A 19,210-nucleotide genomic window follows, 5' to 3' on the forward strand; every position below is an offset into this window, starting at 1 on the left:
TGAGGAAAAAATATCTTTAATATATTCATTCATTTTCTTGTCAGCTTAGTCCCTTTATTAATCCGGGGTCGCCACAGCAGAACCGCCAACTTATCCAGCAAGTTTTTACACAGCAGATGCCCTTCCAGCCACAAACCATTTCTGGGAAACACACACACACACAAACAATTTAGCTTACCCAATTCACCTGGAGGAAACTCACACAAACGCAGGGAGAACATGCAAACTCCACACAGATACGCCAACTGAGCCGAGGCTCAAACCAGCGACCCAGCGTCCTTCTTACTGTGAGGCGATTGCACTACCTACTGCGCCACTGCTTCGCCTCTTTAATATTGCTGGAAAATTTTAGCACTGTCACTTGCCTGTTCAGTGTTGGATGTGTTGAGGGGGCATGCAAAACTTGAACCCGCATACCCCTTAGTAAATGTGTAGTTGCGCCCCTTTAAGGGGGGTAATAATATTGACCTTAAATATATATATATATATATATATATATATATATATATATATATATATATATATATATATATATATATATATATATATATATATATATATATATATATATATTTTAATTAAAACTGCTTTTATTGTAGTTGAAATAAAAAAATAAGACTGTGGAGAGGATGTGAAGAGACTTCCAAACATCATAACAAAACCTGAAAACACCATCTATCATTTCTAAACTGAGAACGCCTGACAATAGTGTAGTTCAGTGTTTGGCCAAAGGGTGGCGGTTGGGTAGGGGTTGATCCATGGGGATCAATGCGCATCTACGAGTGGTTCCGCGCGTCCACACTAGGAGGCGTCGCCGCTACCAATTCCCCCATTAACTTTCATTCACAACCGGAAGAAGCAGTTTGAATGTGTCATACCATGTAGCTCCAGTCTGAAGTTGAAGTGTCTGGTACCAAGCGTTGGAAGAACCACTGTCTGCAAACCGAGGAACACTACAGAAATGTAGCTGAATGACCGAGGGACGTCTTTAAACCTCCGCTATCCCCATCAGCAGATTTGAAGCGATAATCGGTTAATATTTTAAACATCGTGCATTTCCCTAGAGGTAAGCTAATATTATATCATCGGCTGTTTGCTTATTTTAATGTGGCGTAATTGAAGCTTTCCTTCCAACTTGGTGTTTAGTTTATATGAAGCGGTGCCTTGATTGAGCTATCTTGTAACTGTGGTGTTGTGAAATGAGCTGATGCAGACAGAGCTGTCAGATGATGTGCAGCGCACTGACTTTAGCTTTAGCCCGCCGCACATACACACACGCCTCCTTTCTGCAATATCTTCGCACTAAACACGCTATTCAGTGACAGTCTACATGGATTTCACCCGTTCTTGTGCTTGTGACGGTAGAAAGATTTATAATCCTAGGAAAAATGTATGAGGATGTATGTGCGTGACAGCCTGAAGCTAGTTGCTAACTAGCCTAGCGAAGATTCTGGCTTATGCTGACGCGTTACTGGACTGACGTCACGCACAGCTGTAGAGGCCTTGACGGTACATTACAGCACCATGCTATGCGAGTGTACTGTACAGCATGTTTACAATAATAACGAGCATATTAATCATTGTCAGCAGAATAATAATTACTTTGAAGCATTAATTTTTACTGCTAACAATTACTCACTGAAATGTTCTTGTAACTTACTTGGTGTTTTGCTTTTTCTAGAAAGTGTCATGTAATAGTTGAGTTATCTTGGTTTATTGGAACTTATCTGCAGCGTTTTATTTGATTGTTTTGTGTACAAAACATCTCTGCTGTCAGTTGCTGTGTTTTTAAAGATAACATTTTGATGACATTGTTGCAATTGGATTATGTAATGTAAAAGTGCTATGAGATTGCACAGTATGTGCACACCATTTAACATTTCTATTATGCTTATGCATTGGGATTTTTTGTTTATTAATTTATCAGTTCCAAAAGACAAATTCAAATTAAGGTAAAGATGGTTATATATTTGCACATCTTAGTTTGAACAGTAACAACTTGTGACACATTCTATACCAAACTATATACATTCTATATCCAAACTCAGTTTTGGAGGGCCGGTGTCCTGCACAAGTTTAGCTCCAACTCTAATCACACACACACACAACCGTTTATAGATTTCTAGTCATCTTGAAGACACTCATTTGCATGTTCAGGTGTGTTTGATTAGTGTTGCAGCTAAGCTATGCAGGAGACCGGCCCTCCAGGTAAATGTTTGCCCACCCCTGGTCTGATCAGGGTTCCCGCGGGGTCTACGGGTGCTTTCACATCTGTGAATCGATTCAGTTGTTCCGAAACAGAGATTACAATTGTTACGTTGTTGCTCTTTGCTCTTGAAGCGGTTTGCTTTCACATTGCAAAGTTTCTAATTGGACCAAAAGAGCTAAAACAAGTCACGTGCGAGTAAACTCTCCTCACATTGGTCAGGGTGTCAGGGTTTATTTTGCAGAGTCCCGCTAAGCTGTCAGGAGAGTTAGTGGTTTGATTGTGATTGACAGGGTGCACGCGCGATGTGTCTGAGGAGAGAAGCAGTGGGGAGGGGTGAGAAGGGTGCGCGACGTAACCTATTTGAGGACCGGGAGGGAGACGGGAGATTACCGGGAGATCATCACTCGTTAATTTTCATACTCATAATTTTCTCTTCATATAGCCGTATGCCTATTAAATATCCATAAAACACTGTGATATTACCGCGCTTGGATCGGATTGCTTTCTCACTATAATCGAACCGCTCCAGGGTTCGTTTCAATCGAGCCGAGACCACCTTATTCAAGCGATCTCAGAGCGATTACTTTGACGCGGAACAGAGCGCGATTGCCCTGTTCACATATGCCAAACGAACCGCGCTAACTGGGCAAACGAGACGCGTTCCGAAACAAAAGTGTAGGTGTGAAAGCTCCCTCAAAAAGTCTGAAATTTAAACATCGAAATTTAATTTAAAGTCTTAAGTTTGCTGTTCTAGGTCTTAAATATTTTTGCACAGGTGTTATTTTTGCGATGTCCATGTAGCGCTACATCTAATGCTCATTTAAATTCTTTTTTTGTAATAAATTCTTTTTTTGTCTAATTGTAATTTGCGGTATGAAGCTGCGGTCACACTGGGCTTTTCCTCTCATAGACTTCCATTCATACGCATGCGTTTGCAGCAACGCAGGGTCTTGCGTCAAGTTTCGCAGGTTGCTGTGGTGCAAAGTTTAAGCTTGGTGAACTCTGACCGGCGAAATCGCATCACTTGACTTTTTTAAATGTCTAATCATCTTGTTTAATCCCGCCCTATTTCGCAGAGCCGTACGACAGAATTTCGTAAACTCAAACTCTGGTGTGACCGCAGCTTTACAACTACAAAAAGGTCAACTTGTAATAGCCAATCAGCTTTCTGTTATTAAATTCAGTGCGAAATTATCTTTTTATTCGTCTGACTTTACTGTACTTTACTGTCAGTTTCTTTTGACCGCCCCTGTCATTTAAAAGAATATCTCAATGGTGAAAGCGTCGAGTATAAAAACCCCATCCATTCCGTGAGGTGTGCGATGCGGTGCCAGGCGAAAGTATTAATCAGCATTAAGATGTTTGTTTTTTTTTCTGTAGTTCAATGGTGCATCTAACCTGTCTTTAGTACTGTTCAATTTTAATACATTTATTTTAGCCCTAATTTTGTGATTTTGCTTTTTCTCTTGCGTGTTTTTGATATTGTGATATAGGTCTTAAAACTTAGTCGTCCTAAAAAGGTGTTTAAAAGTCATTTAAGTCATGTTATCTGCAGAAACCCTGCTGTCAAAAGTCTTGTCGTTGATACCAGTTGTATGAGCAACAAATAATAACTTTACTTTGGTTGATTTTTCTGATGAATCATCTGTTGAACTGCATCCCAATCATCACAAATACAGCAGAAGACCTATCGGAACCAACATGAACCCAATATTCTAACAGAAATGTAACCCCCCAATCTTTTTTTGCCATTCCAGATGACTTTAATAATGTGTTATTTGAGTCCTTGCAGAGATGTATGGATGCAGTCCTCTAAGCTCATGGGGATCATGCACAATATTCATTCTTTTCCTACTGCACCATGACTTTATATTCTATACTGTACATTATTTCTCTTAAGTGGCAAGACTTTTGTCTAAGCAAAGTCAGATCTTACTGTTCTAATTAAATCACTATAAATCCAGGCACGATCATATTTTTATTTGGTAAAATAAGCGTAAACTAGAGAGGCCTTTGACTTTCAAGCCACTTCTGATACCAAATGATCAACTACAAGTAAAGTTATTATTGGTTCCTAAAATTTGCACAGATGACAAGACTTTTGTTAGGTAGTGTATTTTGTATTTTGAATATTCGGTCCGAAATCCAATGCAAGTATGACATCAAAACAACATTAGCGCTACTTGGTTGAATGTGAACAATGTTGTGCTTTGATAGTCATTGGTAATCCCACCGGGAATCTGCGGTTGCAGATTTTCGGCAGAATTTTAGCCCATCATTAATTCTGTTTATTTACTTGAGTAAATGTGTTTAAATCTATAATTATTCAGTGATTAAATACAAGTTAAAAATATATTATTTTTTATTTCATATATTAAGGTTTTAGTTATGATACTCCCAAAATAATTTCGCAGAAATCCGCAGACTTTTAAAAAAAATTCTTCACAGAAATGGCAAAAAGCGATTCATTTGTTCCCAAACCCCTTCCTTAGCGCAAAGCTAATCTGCGCTGATGGGCCGATGACAGGCTGTTGCGATTGGTTGACAGCGTTCAGTGCTAGACAAATGCCCAGCGTGAGACAAATGCCCAGCTCAGTTTGTCAAGCCCCCGGCGGATGAGCCCGTCATAACCCCCGCACGGGAAGTATGAACAGCACTTAGCAGTGAAAATTAATTACTTATGCACATCATTTACTGAGCGTGATTTCCGTGACCAACTTTTCTCCCTTCTCAGCTGTAACTTAGGCCCCGTTTACACTAGTGCGTTTTAGTTTTAAAACGGCGTTTTAGAATGAAAACGATCCGCGTCCACACTTGCGTTTTACCCAGCGTTTCTGAACTGCTTTCCGTCCACACTAAAACGCTGAAAACGCACATCACGTGACCACACACACACTTTGGCAAGCGCTGCAGCCCATCTACCCAGATGAGAGCTCTGCTGGTCGGACTTCTCATCAAGCATCTCCCGCTGGATCTAATCTCACTATATTTATTAAACGTGATATTTCATTCATCTTGTTGTCTTTATCTAACGACATATTCCCTGACTTTGGTCATTGGAATCTATTACTTGTTCTCAGGTAACGTGTTTTGGCTGAGCGCAAAGATAAGTTATTGATTAATGTAACCACGTAGCCTGCATTCTGTATATTGACTGATCGCTTGCCTTTATTTCCTATAATGTATAAACTTATTGTATGTTATACTTTTATAATGGCCATTATCGTTTATTAAAACTGATATTCAGTAAAAGAGAGGGTATGTTTTATATTTTCACTGAAATTGAAAGGAGGCAGTTGTTATCGGCTCCGTTTTGTTATAAATATCCCCACAGTGAAGATGACGCTCATGCAGCATGACGCCTCAACATTTCTGCTGTCTGTTTAGTTGTTAATATTAAAATAAAAATAGGCAGTTCCTTATATCAAGTTTACATTTTATTGTTGAGAAAGTGAAACAACGTAGCCAAGGTGATGTGAATGAAGTTATAAAGTACACGGTTCCCTGTGAAGACTGACGCGTGTCCTCGGTATGTTTTCCATATCAAACTGAGAAGAAGAGTTGTAGCCTTGATCAAACTTGCGAAGGCTGAACTTACACGGAGAAGATTCAGGACTGAACTGTGTGTTAGGCTACTTTATATTCAGGAAAAGCCCCAATCAGAGAGGCAAATGTCAGCAGTCCCGCCTCCATTTTCAGATGTCTCCGTCTTTCCCCATCCACACTGAGACGGAGCAGCAGCGTTTTAGAATGAAAACGGCCTCTCCAGCGTTTTCGAAACGCTCCGTTTTTGGCGCTCGAGAACTCCGGCGTAGTGTGGACGGATGGCGTAACCGTAGCAAAACTTATGCGTTTTCAAACTAAAACGCATTAGTGTAAACGGGGCCTTAGATCATTTCTATTTGCAATCATTGCTGTGGCACCTCTTGCGTGAAGTGTTATATGTTCTCAGGGCTTACCTGTACTCTGCTTTGCCCAAAGATCCCATCCCCAGCCAGGGGGTTGTAGGGCTCACCAGCATGTAGCAGGCTGCCTTTGTGCCTAATATACTGGCCTTATTTTGCACGCACCCCTGGTGTAATGTCTGCCCATTCTCACAAGTCTCATACAACAGTCTTTTCTGATCCTTTCTTTAACAAACGAATGAATCGCCCACTGTAAGCGTGTAGACTGCTGAATGAATTATTTCCCCTCACACTTCCAATAATATCCAGGTAAGCACAGTTTCTACTTGACTCATGACTTCAGGATCTGTTTGTCTTCGCGGCTGTGTTAGTGGGCGGGGTGCAGGTTTAAATTTTCCCGGGTTTGCGCCCATAACAACTATGTTTCGTAGTCTCGTCACGCCGAAACGGCTAAAGACTCGTTATGAAGACAATTCATTCTAACCACTATGAGTCGACTTTTTTTTTTTAGATGAATCAATAGTTTTAAAAACTGTCCACTTTCAGATTTAAGCCTTTGCTGGATATTTCACTTCACTTAGATCTGTGTTACACACTACATGGAAGCTCATTTTCGAAAACCCACAATAGGGGCTCTTTAAATTTGACTTGATGAAAACTGCAGAAACCCTGTGTTACTGTTATAGTAGTTTACTAACGTGTTCCTCTTACTATCTCTTTCCAGAAGAGCGATGTCTGGAGTGTCCAGCAATGACTGTCCACACTTGGAGTGTGTGGGGGAGATCACCAAAGAAGAACTCATCCAGAAGTCTCATGTGAGTGAGTTCCTACTAAGACTTGCTCACAGTATTGTGAGCTTCAATACTTTTGTTCATTTCCTTCAGTTCAAAAGCTATGCATGAAGTATACCACATTTCTAAGTTTTTGAAGTTCGTAATATCTTTGTAAAATCGTGTGGCTTCCTAGGGTTGCAATATGTATTGCAACATGAATATCATATCGCTTTATGATTTGAATAGATCTATTTGGAAATATTTCATTCATTTAGATCGACTAGGGTGATCAAGTCTTTTTCTATGCCTTACATCGGCATTAAAATCGAATAAATTAAGCATATATGAATACAACAGAGGACAATTAAAGGTTGAATAAACAGTGCGTTATGGTTATCTGGCCTAACAGTATTCTAATATTAAAATTGAACAATAAAACATCAACATTGTATTAAAACTGCATGATTCTGGCTAAAATGAGAATCGCAATTTTTTAGTTTTTTTTTTGCTTAAAATAAAGATCACGATTTTCTCACGATTTTGTATATGTAAAATAAAGGTATGGTAAAAACAAACATATGGCACAACATCGATAATAATATTATTTGGTCTACTGGTTTTTATAAATAATTCTATTCTACTTATAATAATTATGATGTTGAATTATTATGTTTGAGATATATGCTCTTCTCTCCTGAACTTGAAAATATGATTGGCAGAATCATAGAAATGCTTGATTAAGATTGTCTAGGGGGTCGAATCGAGATCGCAATCTTTTAACGATTAATTGTGCAGCTCTACATTGTATGCAAAATTGTCCATTGTAAATAATCTAATCCTGCGATGTGACTATTGCGGATACTCGTATTACGATATCGACGCTCAAATTATATATTATTCCGGCCCTACCATAGACCTGGATCTTTTTGTTGGTTTGAAATCTAAGGGTGCTTTCACACCTGTGAATCGATTCAGTTGTCAACGTCAATCGCCACTGGCTTGCATGGTTCGAGACCCGTGGATCTGCGTATCGATGGATTTTCTGTTCAGTGTTTGGACTCTCAGCAGTGAATATTAAAACACACTTTAACACTTAAAAAAAAAAAACCTTCAAAAAGCCTAATCCAAATTAATTGATTCACCTTTCTCGGTCGGCACGAATCCAAAATGTTCCCAGATGTAAGATTTGGTTTTCTAACAAGATTCATGGTTGACCTTGAACTTGCTGAATCGCGCCTAATGTTATATTCTAACAGAAATTTAATACTTGGGAACATAAAGGTAATTTGTGTTTTGAAGTGCGTGACTTCACGTACTACCGCCGGAGGCAATGGACAACGGTGACGCAGTTGTCACAGTGACCGTCACAGCTCTAGGTGTGAAAGAACCCTAAATGGTCACTCCCTATCTGTAGTTTTGTTAACTGGTTTTGTCGCTGATCTATATACAGTTGAAGTCAGAAATTTTTGCCACTTTTATTTTTATTTTAGTTTTTTAATATCTCCCAAAAGATGTTTAACAAAGCAAGGACATTTTTACAGTATATCTGATAATATTTTTTTCTTATTTGTTTTGTTTAGTCTAGAATAAAAGCAGTTTTAATAGTTTAAGGTCAAAATAATTACAATTTTTAACCTATATTTTTTCTTCTGTAGTCTACAGAACAAACCATCGTTATACAATAACTTACCTAATTACCCAAACCTGCCTAGTTGACTTAATTAGCCTAGTTAAGCCTTTCAATGTTAAGCTAAATAGAAGTGTCTTAAAAAATATCTAGTCAAATATAATTTACTGTCATCATGGCAAAGATAAAATAAATCAGTTATTAGAGATGAGTTATTAAAACTGTTATGTTTAGAAATGTGTTAAAAATTGAACAGAGATTGGGGAAAAATAAACAGGGGGGCTAATAATTCTGACTTCAACTGTATATCAGAGTAAAACAAAATACCGCAACATCTGATTTTTTCCCCCAATACCGTGCCCTACTGCACATGGCATATAGACTTGGAAAGGCACTCATATATAAATGTGTTTGTTTTTAGGGTCAGTGTCAGGACTGCAAAGTTGGGGGACCAAATCTTTGGGCATGTCTAGAGGTAAGCTTTATAAAAGTATATTATACGCTTTATAAGTATCTTTATAAGAATGATGCATCTCCATCACTTGTGTTTTATGTTGACATGTGTTGAAAGAAATACTTCCTTCATATAAAGGGATGTTTCTCAATAAATTCTGTCAACATTATTAAAATACTCCAATGATAGTGATTTGGAGGAAATTACTTTTATATCTGATAACCAATGAAAATGCGTGTTTGTAAGCAAATAAAAAATGACTTCCTGTCTTTCTGGATAAAATCTTCTTTTAACAGTAATTTTCTAATGAAGTCTATGGAAAATAATTTTATTATGCATTTATTTCATGCAGAATGGCTGTTCATATGTTGGCTGTGGAGAATCGCATGCGGATCACAGCACTGTTCACTCTCAGGTTAGTAATCTTTGTCACTGCTTTTATAATGTTTTAGCTATGATTATGGCCTATGGTTGTACTTATGGTATCAGTATTGTGCCAAAACTGTGCTTATGTACCTATACTTAAAATGTTCCAATACCAAAAACAAACATACCAGATCAGAGACACTGGAGCGTTTCAAAGCCACAACGATCATTGGATCCGTCAGCGGATTTCTCGTCTTTCAGCTTACAGACAGACCTGCTGATCTTCTTGGCTTTGTTGCACAACAGCGATGAACAGATGACTTTATGGCCAGTCACGGTCATTTCTGTTGAGCACATGAACACAGTGGCCAATCATCGGTGTTTAGGAACATGCTTAACAGCACTTGAATGTTAACGGGAAATTAATTTGTTTTTAACTTGCAGTACTGATTGGTAAAGAAATTCCTGTATTCTTACATTCTGTATTCTTAAAATTCTTATGATTAGTTTACATAAAATTTTTTAATTCTGTCATCAATTAGTGTGCTTTCACAGTAGAACTTCTGGTCCATAACTGAGTTTATTTGATGTCAGAGTTCGGTATATTCAAGGCTGATTTCTATTTTTCATCGCGGACCTCTAAGTGCGTGCACACCTTACGAAATGGACAAGGCTTTTATACATGACGCCTTTTGCCATTGAGATATTCTTTAAACCGTTAGGGGGCGGTCAAAAAAAAGTGACTATAAAATTGGACAGATAAACTTAGAAGAAGCAAGTTTTGGAAATACGTAATATCATTAATATCGTTCAAGATATTTTAAACTAATAATTTTTATAGATAATTTTAATGATTATAAAGATTTTTATACCCATTCAATAAAAAAATCTAACTTTGATGCACCACTTGGTTTAACTAGTTTAATAGTTTTAACTATTAAAGTTTATTAAAATATGAATGACAACAGAACATGGGTTAATCTACAAACATATCCACTTTTTATTGTAAAAAGAATAAAAGCAAAAAAAAAAAAAATACTCTGACTAAAAATACTGATGTTTTTTAACTTTAGCCCACTCCACAATTCACACATTACTGTCTGTTTAGTTTGTGCCCTCTACTTAAATGCTAAAAAGGCAATAATGGTCCTACATGCCTGACCATTACCACCAATAAAGCCTAGAGAAACAGGGCATCAGTTTATTGTAAACCGACAGGTTCAAATATTCCGTTATCAAAGAAATAATTTGTTACTTCATTTTAGTTTTGTAACTATTAGATTGTGTTAAATTCAAAATTGTAATATATATACATCGGTGTAAAACCTATGAATGGTGGAAAAACATATTCTGTAATTGTTTATTGAAACCACCTGGGCCTCCACTTTTGCCTTTTTAGTTTTACAAACTTTTCCCACAACTTTTTCTAAACAAACTTTCTTCCTTTCCCACTACTGTTTAAATTTTTTTGCCAAGAATTATTGGATTATTGGCCATCTGGTCATAGCTATGATCATGCATGGACGAATAATAAAGATGTCTGTTCCGTCGTTCCTGTTTCAGACAAAATCTCTTTAAAGTGGTTCATATTCAACTCAAATGAAACATGGTGCCACGCGAACTGTTTGCTCGAGTCTCAAAAAAATTTGTGTGCTCCTCCAGCTAAAATCATGTCACACACTTAAAGCGAACCTCCTCAAACACAACGATGGCATCATAGTCACAGCGCACACTAAAGTGAACTAGCGGACGTGTCAAGTATAAACCAGGCTTTAGCTTGTGTGAAAGATGTTGCCTTAACTAGGGTGCTGGTCTGGGGGACAGTTCCCTCCAACTCTGGTACGGTTAATTAGTTTCTGGTTTGACCGCAATCATACCAAACAACACACAACAAACTAGTTTTTGTAACGTTCATGTGTGTGTGTGTATGTCTGTGTATCACGTACCTTAACCACAAGCACGACTGATCCAGTGCAAACGCTGTGATAATCTCTGCTTGTCTCCTCCAAAAAAGACGTCTGCAGGCATCACAAGATGTTCCGAATGTTTTTAATATTTTTGTGGCAGATAGACGCAAGTGTTATAGACGGAACAGCTTGATAATGCAAGCGTACTGGGGTGCAGAAGGAAAAAAGACAGTGTGAACACAAACCAGCCGAGAAGGTGGCAAGGGGGGGCAATTAAACTTTGGTTCGAACCAGGCAATCGGACCAAGTGTGAAAGCACCCTTAAGCCTGGTTTATACTTCTGCGTCAAGTTAACTGTGTGACCCACGGTGCATGCAACGCGCGTAGCTGTGCATTTTTACTTCTGCTTGCTGTTTCTGTTTTGCAATAACACTTCCGAAACGCTTGCTGGCAGTGAGGTGTTAATGTTCCTCTGTGTTGAGTTTCTTCGCTGGTGTTTTGTTTTTTCTGAATGCTTCCTTAATGTACAAGAGGCTCAAACTCGCTCATTTTGAGGCAGGAACTGGTGGACGTGCAACAACTTTAATCATGCGGTAAACGCAAAACAAAACTCTTCATCCGGAGCTTCTTCATGGGACTCCACACTTGTAAACATTTGCTCCATCAGGCTCGCAGTGCTCTTGGTCCCGCCCAGACCCGTCAGCGATACATAGCCGACCAATCACAAAGCTTGCACTACATATCGTTTCGATGTATAATTACATTTTTTGAGAGGTGCGCGTCAGTGACGGCCATAGTGTAGGGCTATGCGTGAACGCGGAGGCTGCGCCGTAGCATACGCGTGTGCTTGAAGCAGAAGTATAAATCAGCCTTTACCCACTTCATTCCAGACAAGCAAGATTTTGCCTTATCTTCAGAACGTAAAACAAGATATTTTTGATGAAATATGAGAGCACTCTCATCCTCCATAGACAGCAAGGTTTATGAAATGTTCAAAGCCCAGAAAGATACCAAGAACATCATCAAAGCAGTCCACGTGTCATCAGAGATTCAACTGCACTTTTTACAAAGCTACGAGAAATATGTATTGCGCCAAATAACAAAAAGGAAGACTTTATTCATTAGTTTCTTGTCTTGACACAGAATGAAGTCATTATTTTTGTTCATAGCTTCATAAAATGAAGATCAAACCACTAATGCCACATGGACTGATTTGGCGATGTTCTTTCTATTTTTCTGAGCTTTGAAACCTTGCTTTTTATGGAGGATCAGAGAGCTTCAGGATTTTATCTGAAATATCTTAATTTTTGTTCCAAAGATAAACGTAAAGACCTTGTATGTTTAAGTTTGATTGGGGGAGTATTTTTGTTTTAGGGTGAACTAACCTTTTAAGCTACTTGTAATTAACAAAAATCCATGTAACAGATACTGTAAGTGTAATTAAAAACATCTTTATTTGTTTAATGATAGTGTGTAAAGAGAATGTAAATATCGTTTTATAATTGTACAGCTGCTATGGAACAGCTCTAATATTCACTGTGCTATTAAATGTAAAATGAAAGATGACAGAGCAGTACAATGAACAGTGAATGCAACAAGCTCGTACAGTGCTATGCTGTGTGTGAAAATGACAGGACATACTTATTTTCTAAATGAATCCAGGCATGTAATATTCTTTTGGTTTTGCTATCTAACATTTAAAAAAGATGACTAACAAAACTGCAGGTACTTTTACTTTTATCAGCGAGTACCAAGTAAACATGAATGTTTCTGTATGGGGCATATTCAGTAAAAAGTGGTATTGGTGAATCCCTTTTTATCCTCATTCATTATTAACCAATGCTCCAGTGGGGATCTTCTTTTCCCACTAAAGCCAACTCTTATTACCCATTACCAAAGCCGCTTGAAACACCCTGTGTCTGTGAAAACCACAGAGAGAAGACAAAGCAATTGGCCATTATTCTGCCACTGTAACCGTTATTTGATGACTTAAACAAATTATTTACCTGTGCCTTGTTTTTTTTCTTTCTTCTACTAAATGTGTTCCCCCATTAATCTTACAAAATTAATTTTCTCTTAATAATCTTCCCTAGTAATCTCTACAGAATAAAAATTTTATCATCATTTTTTGGATTATTGCAGAAAATACGTTTTGAGACCAACAGGCAGCAAATCAATGCATTTAGGCATTTAGTCATGGTCAAGATGATCTGCTGCAGCTCAAATCGATCATCAGAATGGGGAAGAAAGCTGATTTAAGTCACTTTGATCGTGGTATGGTTGTTGGTGCCAGACGGGCTGGTCTGAGTATTTCAGAAACTGCTGATCTACTGGGATTTTCTCGCACAACCATCTCTAGGGTATACGGAAAATGGTTAGATTAAGAGAAAACATCCAGTGAGCGGCAGTTCTGTGGGCGCAAATGCCTTGTTGATACCAGAGGTTAGAGGAGAATGGCCAGACTGGTTCCAGCTGATAGCAAGGCAACAGTAACAAACACAATGGATGTGCAAATCTGCAGCAATATGGACCAAAATCTCGGAGTAATATTTCCAGTACCTTGTTGAATCTATGCCAAAAAAGATTAAGGCAGTTCTGAAGGCAAAAGGGATATTAGTAAGGTGTACCTAATAAAAGGACCAGTGAGCGTAAGCTAGAATACTTATAAAGAGTTTGATTGTAAACATAATTGTATTTAGTTGTCAAAGCAGAGTATATGACTTAACCTAATTGACATTTGATTTTTAATTTCCCCAACAACTCCTGTAAATTGATCCAGTCACAATTGGTATTACTGGCATATTTTATTTAATAAAATAAAACATGCAGCTCCACAAAACCACAATGGATAAAACATGAATATATCTTGAGCTTGTTTTAACTGCAAACCACATTTCAGACATTAAACTAACCCAAAAAGACTAATTGAGTAACTCTTATATGGGCTTTGGGCTACAAAATATGCCATCCTCATCACAGCCCTGCAGTAATTCCATATTGTCTTTTTTGATAGTCAGATATTCTCATCATGCACTGACCATTAAAGCTATGCTTGTATTATTTTCGTATATTATTAATAGCACTTTCCAATAGAGTGCGTTCCCCTAGTCATAGTTGCAGTGTGTTTGTATGACAGCTCTTAATGTAGACTAGTTTTCTATTATGTTATTCTTTTATGCTTTGAGTCCAAATGGATAGAAGTGTGTATTACAGCCTATTCATCACTGAAATGGTCGGAGTGGTAGATGTTGGCAGGGTTTGTATTTTGGCGCAGCTCTCATTAATGTTTTAACTGCCCCTGTCTGGCCGCAGTTGCACCAGTTCTTATGCTGCAGTGAAAGCCAATCCAGACACTTGAATAATGTAGAGACCCCTTGGCCACAACTGTGTGTGTGTGTCCAGGCCTCACAGCAGCGCCCCTCCCAATTGCACTGACACACTTTTGTTTTGCCCTAAATTTTGAAGATTGACCGCTTTTGTGCATGTATGATGATTATGTGCATGCAGTATGCACACACGCATGCACAGGCAAATCTCTGAAGTAAACTTGCCCATCTGCTTTCTGGAGTTTTCCCTGGTGTTGTTTCTAATATCTTCCAGTTCAGACATAATAATAGTAAGATAAAATCTCTCTTTTTCCCGCCAGTGCATTCTGGAGCTTTAAGCATTGCTTTTTTTAGTGTATTTTTTTTTTCAGATGTGGTATTTTGAAAGGAACCCTCCACTTTTATTTTGGGAAATGGGTCACCTAGAGTTACTATAATCATTTTTAAATCCATTCAGATGATCTCTGGGTCTGGTGGGAGCACTTTTAGCTTAGCTTAGCATAGATCATTGAATTGGATTAGACCATTAGCAACTCATTAAAAAAACTATAATGTTCCTATATAACTCTTTTGTTGGTACATTGTGTACTAAGACTGACGGAATATGAAAAGGAAAAGGATCAAAACTCTTATTTATTTATTTATTTTTGAATGAAATGCTAATGGTCTAATCCATTTCTATGATTTATGCTAAGCTAAGCTAAAGGTGGTCCCACCAGGCTCAGAAATTGTTGGAATGGATTAAAAAAATGATTGAACTCACCTTTTTAACTCTAGGTGAATTGTAAAATGTCCCTATTCCAAAAACGTATTCCATTTATTTTTTTTATTTATGCATTGTAAACTTCAAGATATCCATTGAAATGTTGATCTAATCTCTGCTGCCATTTCGTTTCAGGAGACGCGGCACAACTTGACGGTCAATCTGACCACTTTGAGAGTGTGGTGTTATGCCTGCACCAAGGAGGTTTTCCTGGAAAGGAAACTGGGTCCACATAAACAGTTGCCCAATGCTGCCAAAGCAGTATCCCCAGTGCAGACTCCCTGCCAGGTCAGAACTCTTATGTTACTTTCAATGGAAACCAACAAAAAACAGCATTGTTTTTTATGAACAAACAAAACCTTCACTGCAAAAAAGAAGGGTTTCTTACTTTGAGTTTTTGTTTTGTTTCTAGTCTAATTATCTGAAAATTCTAAAACCAAGATAATTCTCTAGAGAAGTAAAAAATTCACTGGTCAAAAGTTTGTGGTCAGTAGGATTTTTAAATGTTTTAAAATAAGCTTCTCGTGCTTACCAAGGCTGCATTTATTTAATCAAAAATACAGTAAAATTTGTGAAATTGTATCGCAGTATGAAATAACTATTCAAAAGTAGTTTATAATTTAATTATTTAATTTAATAATTTAATCCAGTAGATTTAATGATGAATTTTCATTACTCCAGTTTTCAGTCACATGATCCTTCAGAAATACCTCTAATAATAATTACTATTGTTATTTTTTTATTATTATATTATTATTAATAGTAATAGAAATAAAAGCATTAATAACTGGAGTGATCATTTAATTTGAAACTACATAAAATAAATAATAAATAAATATTTAATAAATAAGTATTTAACAATATTTTTTACATTTAATAAATGGCGCCTTGACGAATGTAATAATTTTATTTAAATTATTAATTACATTTAATAATAATAAATAAAAAAAACTGACCCCAAATGTTTGACTGTAGTGTATTTTTTTGTTTTCAGAAATTATTTGTCAAAATAAAGTGTGTTTTTTCTTAAGATAACCTAAATGATCTGCCATTAATGGGGTAAGTGAAATAGTTTAGTTTTTGGTTTAAAATAGGATAATTTTTTCTTACATTGGCAGATTTTTTTGCTCGTTTTACAGGAAAAGTCAATTAATTTGAACTTATTGCTGAAAACAAACCAATATATTCTCTGTTTACACTCTAGAGGAATGTTTCCTTATTTAAGAATGTTCAGATATTTGGACTAAAAACAAGACAAAAAGTAAGAAAAGCTTTTTATTTTGCGCTGGATTTAGTTGCTGACAATGGTGGAAAGAGTAGTGTCAAGTTATACTCGAGTAAAAGTACCATTACTTGTCTAAAATGTAGTGCAAATAGAGTAAAAGTATCTGCTGAAAATATTTCTCAAAGTATGAGTAAAAAGTAGACCTTTCAAAAGTACTTAAGATTAGTGAGTATCAAGCCTCCTTTCCACTGCACATGACAAATGACAAGCGACAGACTGGAAGTCAATCATTTCCAATGGGGAGTAGTGCGGGAGCTGCGTGGAGTTCATCTCCGATCATCTCCGTATGTGGGAAAATTCAGATCCGATTTGAGCTGCGGATCCGTTGAGATATTTTAACTCCTGCGTCTAGACCGTATGCGACAGGCCGACCGGATGTGATGTATTCCAGTTTTGTCCAAGCAGGTCCATGTGCGCAAGATGAGAAATAGTAGTTTATTTGGGTATTTTTTTTTAAATCAGAAAAAAAAAACATTTCTATTCATGAATGTAAGTAATAAAATATATATTTTTGTGTTGTCTCCACATTCCCTTCAATATTTTTAGTGGTCTATGAGTTTCTAGTATTCATTCATTTATTCAACCATGATAAACCAACAGAGAATATAGGCTCTTTTATTATTTCGGACACTGCGAGAACAGCTTCTCTCCCATGGTGCACGTCAGAACTCAAAATTCTGCACGACTGCCACAAGGCGTAATCCGACAGTCGTGTCAAAATCTCATGTGCAGTGGAAAGGGGGCTTTACTGTGTGAAAAGCTGTTGCATTTACATGTCATTTGTGGATGTGTGTAAACGTAACATTTGTAACTTAAAACGTTAATCTTAGGTGCGATTTAGGTTGTGATGTCAGGTAACCAAAATATATTGTCTAGTCAGCGTCTTAAATCAATGGCATGTTGACGTCAAATAATGACATTTAATTCGTCAGTTGTGGCAACCAAAATTTAACGTCTGATAGACGTCATTGTGGTAGCGTCAACATCACAACGTCAAGCTGTAACGTCATTAGAGGTTGATATTTGGTTGCTTTTAGGTTTGTCATTGGACATTAACGTTTGCCTGACATTGAGTTTTGATGTCAACCAAAGTTGAGTATTTTTAATTTGTTACTTTACACCACTGGTTGCTGATTATCTATCCCTGTCTTTCTGGTCTTTCAGGACCTCAATACTCCTGGGAGTCCTACTTCCCTAAGAGTTCCTTCAGCAGGAACATGTGATGACCTGGACATGGAGACAGAGGAAGAAGATGAACTGAGGACTAGAGGTTCTTCGTCCCTGATGTCTAGAGTTCTGTGCAGTTGCTCCACATTGTATACTGTAAATCTAAACATCATTATCTGTTCCTCTTACAGGTCTGACTGGACTAAAGAACATTGGCAATACGTGCTACATGAATGCAGCTTTGCAGGCACTCTCCAATTGGTAAGAAACCCAGTAATTGCTCAATATTCTAATTGTTTTCCTCAATTATGGGTTTAATCTCGTTTTATCTTCTTCTGTCTTCTTGGATTATCTTCTAGTCCTCCGCTGACCCAGTTCTTTTTGGAGTGCGGTGGTCTGGTGAAGACAGACAAGAAGCCAGCGCTATGCAAGAGCTATCAGAAACTCGTCACAGACCTGTGGCACAAAAACAGGTATGGCCATTTTCTTTTTCAGTCTCATTTTTCCATTTTTGTTTTAAAAAACAAACACGTTTTTTTGTTTTGTGTGTTTGCAGGAACTCCTATGTTGTTCCCACAAATCTATTCCAGGGCATTAAGGCTGTGAACCCAATGTTTCGTGGTTACTCCCAACAGGTATGTTGTGTCAAACTGATTTGTTAAAGGGTCACGAAACACCAAAAACACACTCCCACACTGCTAAAAACACTATGAGGACACATATATTTCACAAAAAGTGAAAATTGTTTTTTTTTTGCGTTATTTTGAGCAAAGTCGTTCTTCCGGTTTGAAGCCGATTAGATCCTTGCATGTAATCCAGCATGTAGACTGGATGTCTGTTGCTGGGAGGACTTCATGACGTCTCTTAAATGTGCAGCACTAATTCATGAAAAAGACTTGGTTCAAACCAATCAGCGCGCTTTATTGTGTATGTGGTGCAACTTCATTATTTTGCATGATAGCTTCGAAGGCTGTTTTTACCTGTACAGTGTTCAGACGGCAGAGAGACGCTACGTTGTGTTGCCAAAACAAGTGGAGAAAAACCAAAAACACTTTGGAGACACTGGTCGTCAGTACATTTTAAATGTGTTGCAACGAACGTTTTGTTTTCATTTTCTCGCTATGAGAGAGCAGCTGACTCGCGTGTGGATTACAGTGCAAGCGACACGTGGCAGAAATACATTTATAAGGAAAAATTTTTTTACCCGAGAGCTTTTCTAATCTGGAAATGGTGAAATCCGGATTTTCTGCTCGTCTCCTTTAAAAAAAGACGCAGCTCCAGTTGGTGTTGATTGTTCTGTTTTTACAGATTTGATAAGTGAGCGATCAGTGGTCTTTGTTTGTGCATTCAGATGGCAAAGTTAGTTTGTATCGTCAGCAGTACTCTTTCAGCTTTTAAAGACAGACCTTAGTCAAAATGATTTAGTTA

General features: G+C 37.5%; 1 protein-coding gene across 7 annotated transcripts in view; it reads left to right on the forward strand.

The window, feature by feature from the left end:
• The first annotated feature begins 841 nt into the window (after window positions 1-841).
• The window catches only part of usp33 (ubiquitin specific peptidase 33), a 62,557-nt gene continuing 44,188 nt past the window's right edge, over window positions 842-19,210 (forward strand). For 5 of the 7 annotated variants that reach the window (XR_015477660.1, XR_015477658.1, XR_015477659.1 and 2 more), the window contains exons 1-9: window positions 842-1,066; window positions 6,839-6,929; window positions 8,936-8,989; window positions 9,321-9,383; window positions 15,466-15,618; window positions 17,780-17,885; window positions 17,974-18,043; window positions 18,142-18,255; window positions 18,339-18,417. Coding sequence is in view for 4 of the 7 variants with exons in the window: in XM_087239165.1 (XP_087095291.1) it covers window positions 6,846-6,929; window positions 8,936-8,989; window positions 9,321-9,383; window positions 15,466-15,618; window positions 17,780-17,885; window positions 17,974-18,043; window positions 18,142-18,255; window positions 18,339-18,417 (723 nt within the window). In the remaining 3 variants the exon portion in view is untranslated. Of the gene's footprint in view, window positions 1,067-3,980; window positions 4,946-6,083; window positions 6,930-8,935; window positions 8,990-9,320; window positions 9,384-15,465; window positions 15,619-17,779; window positions 17,886-17,973; window positions 18,044-18,141; window positions 18,256-18,338; window positions 18,418-19,210 lie in introns of those variants that run through there. The other 2 variants (NM_213227.1, XM_087239164.1) reach the window with 2 other exon arrangements.

The sequence above is a fragment of the Danio rerio genome, chromosome 2, assembly GCF_052040795.2.
Source record: "Danio rerio strain M-AB ecotype USA chromosome 2, GRCz13ab, whole genome shotgun sequence".
Classification (NCBI taxonomy): Eukaryota; Metazoa; Chordata; class Actinopteri; order Cypriniformes; family Danionidae; genus Danio; species Danio rerio.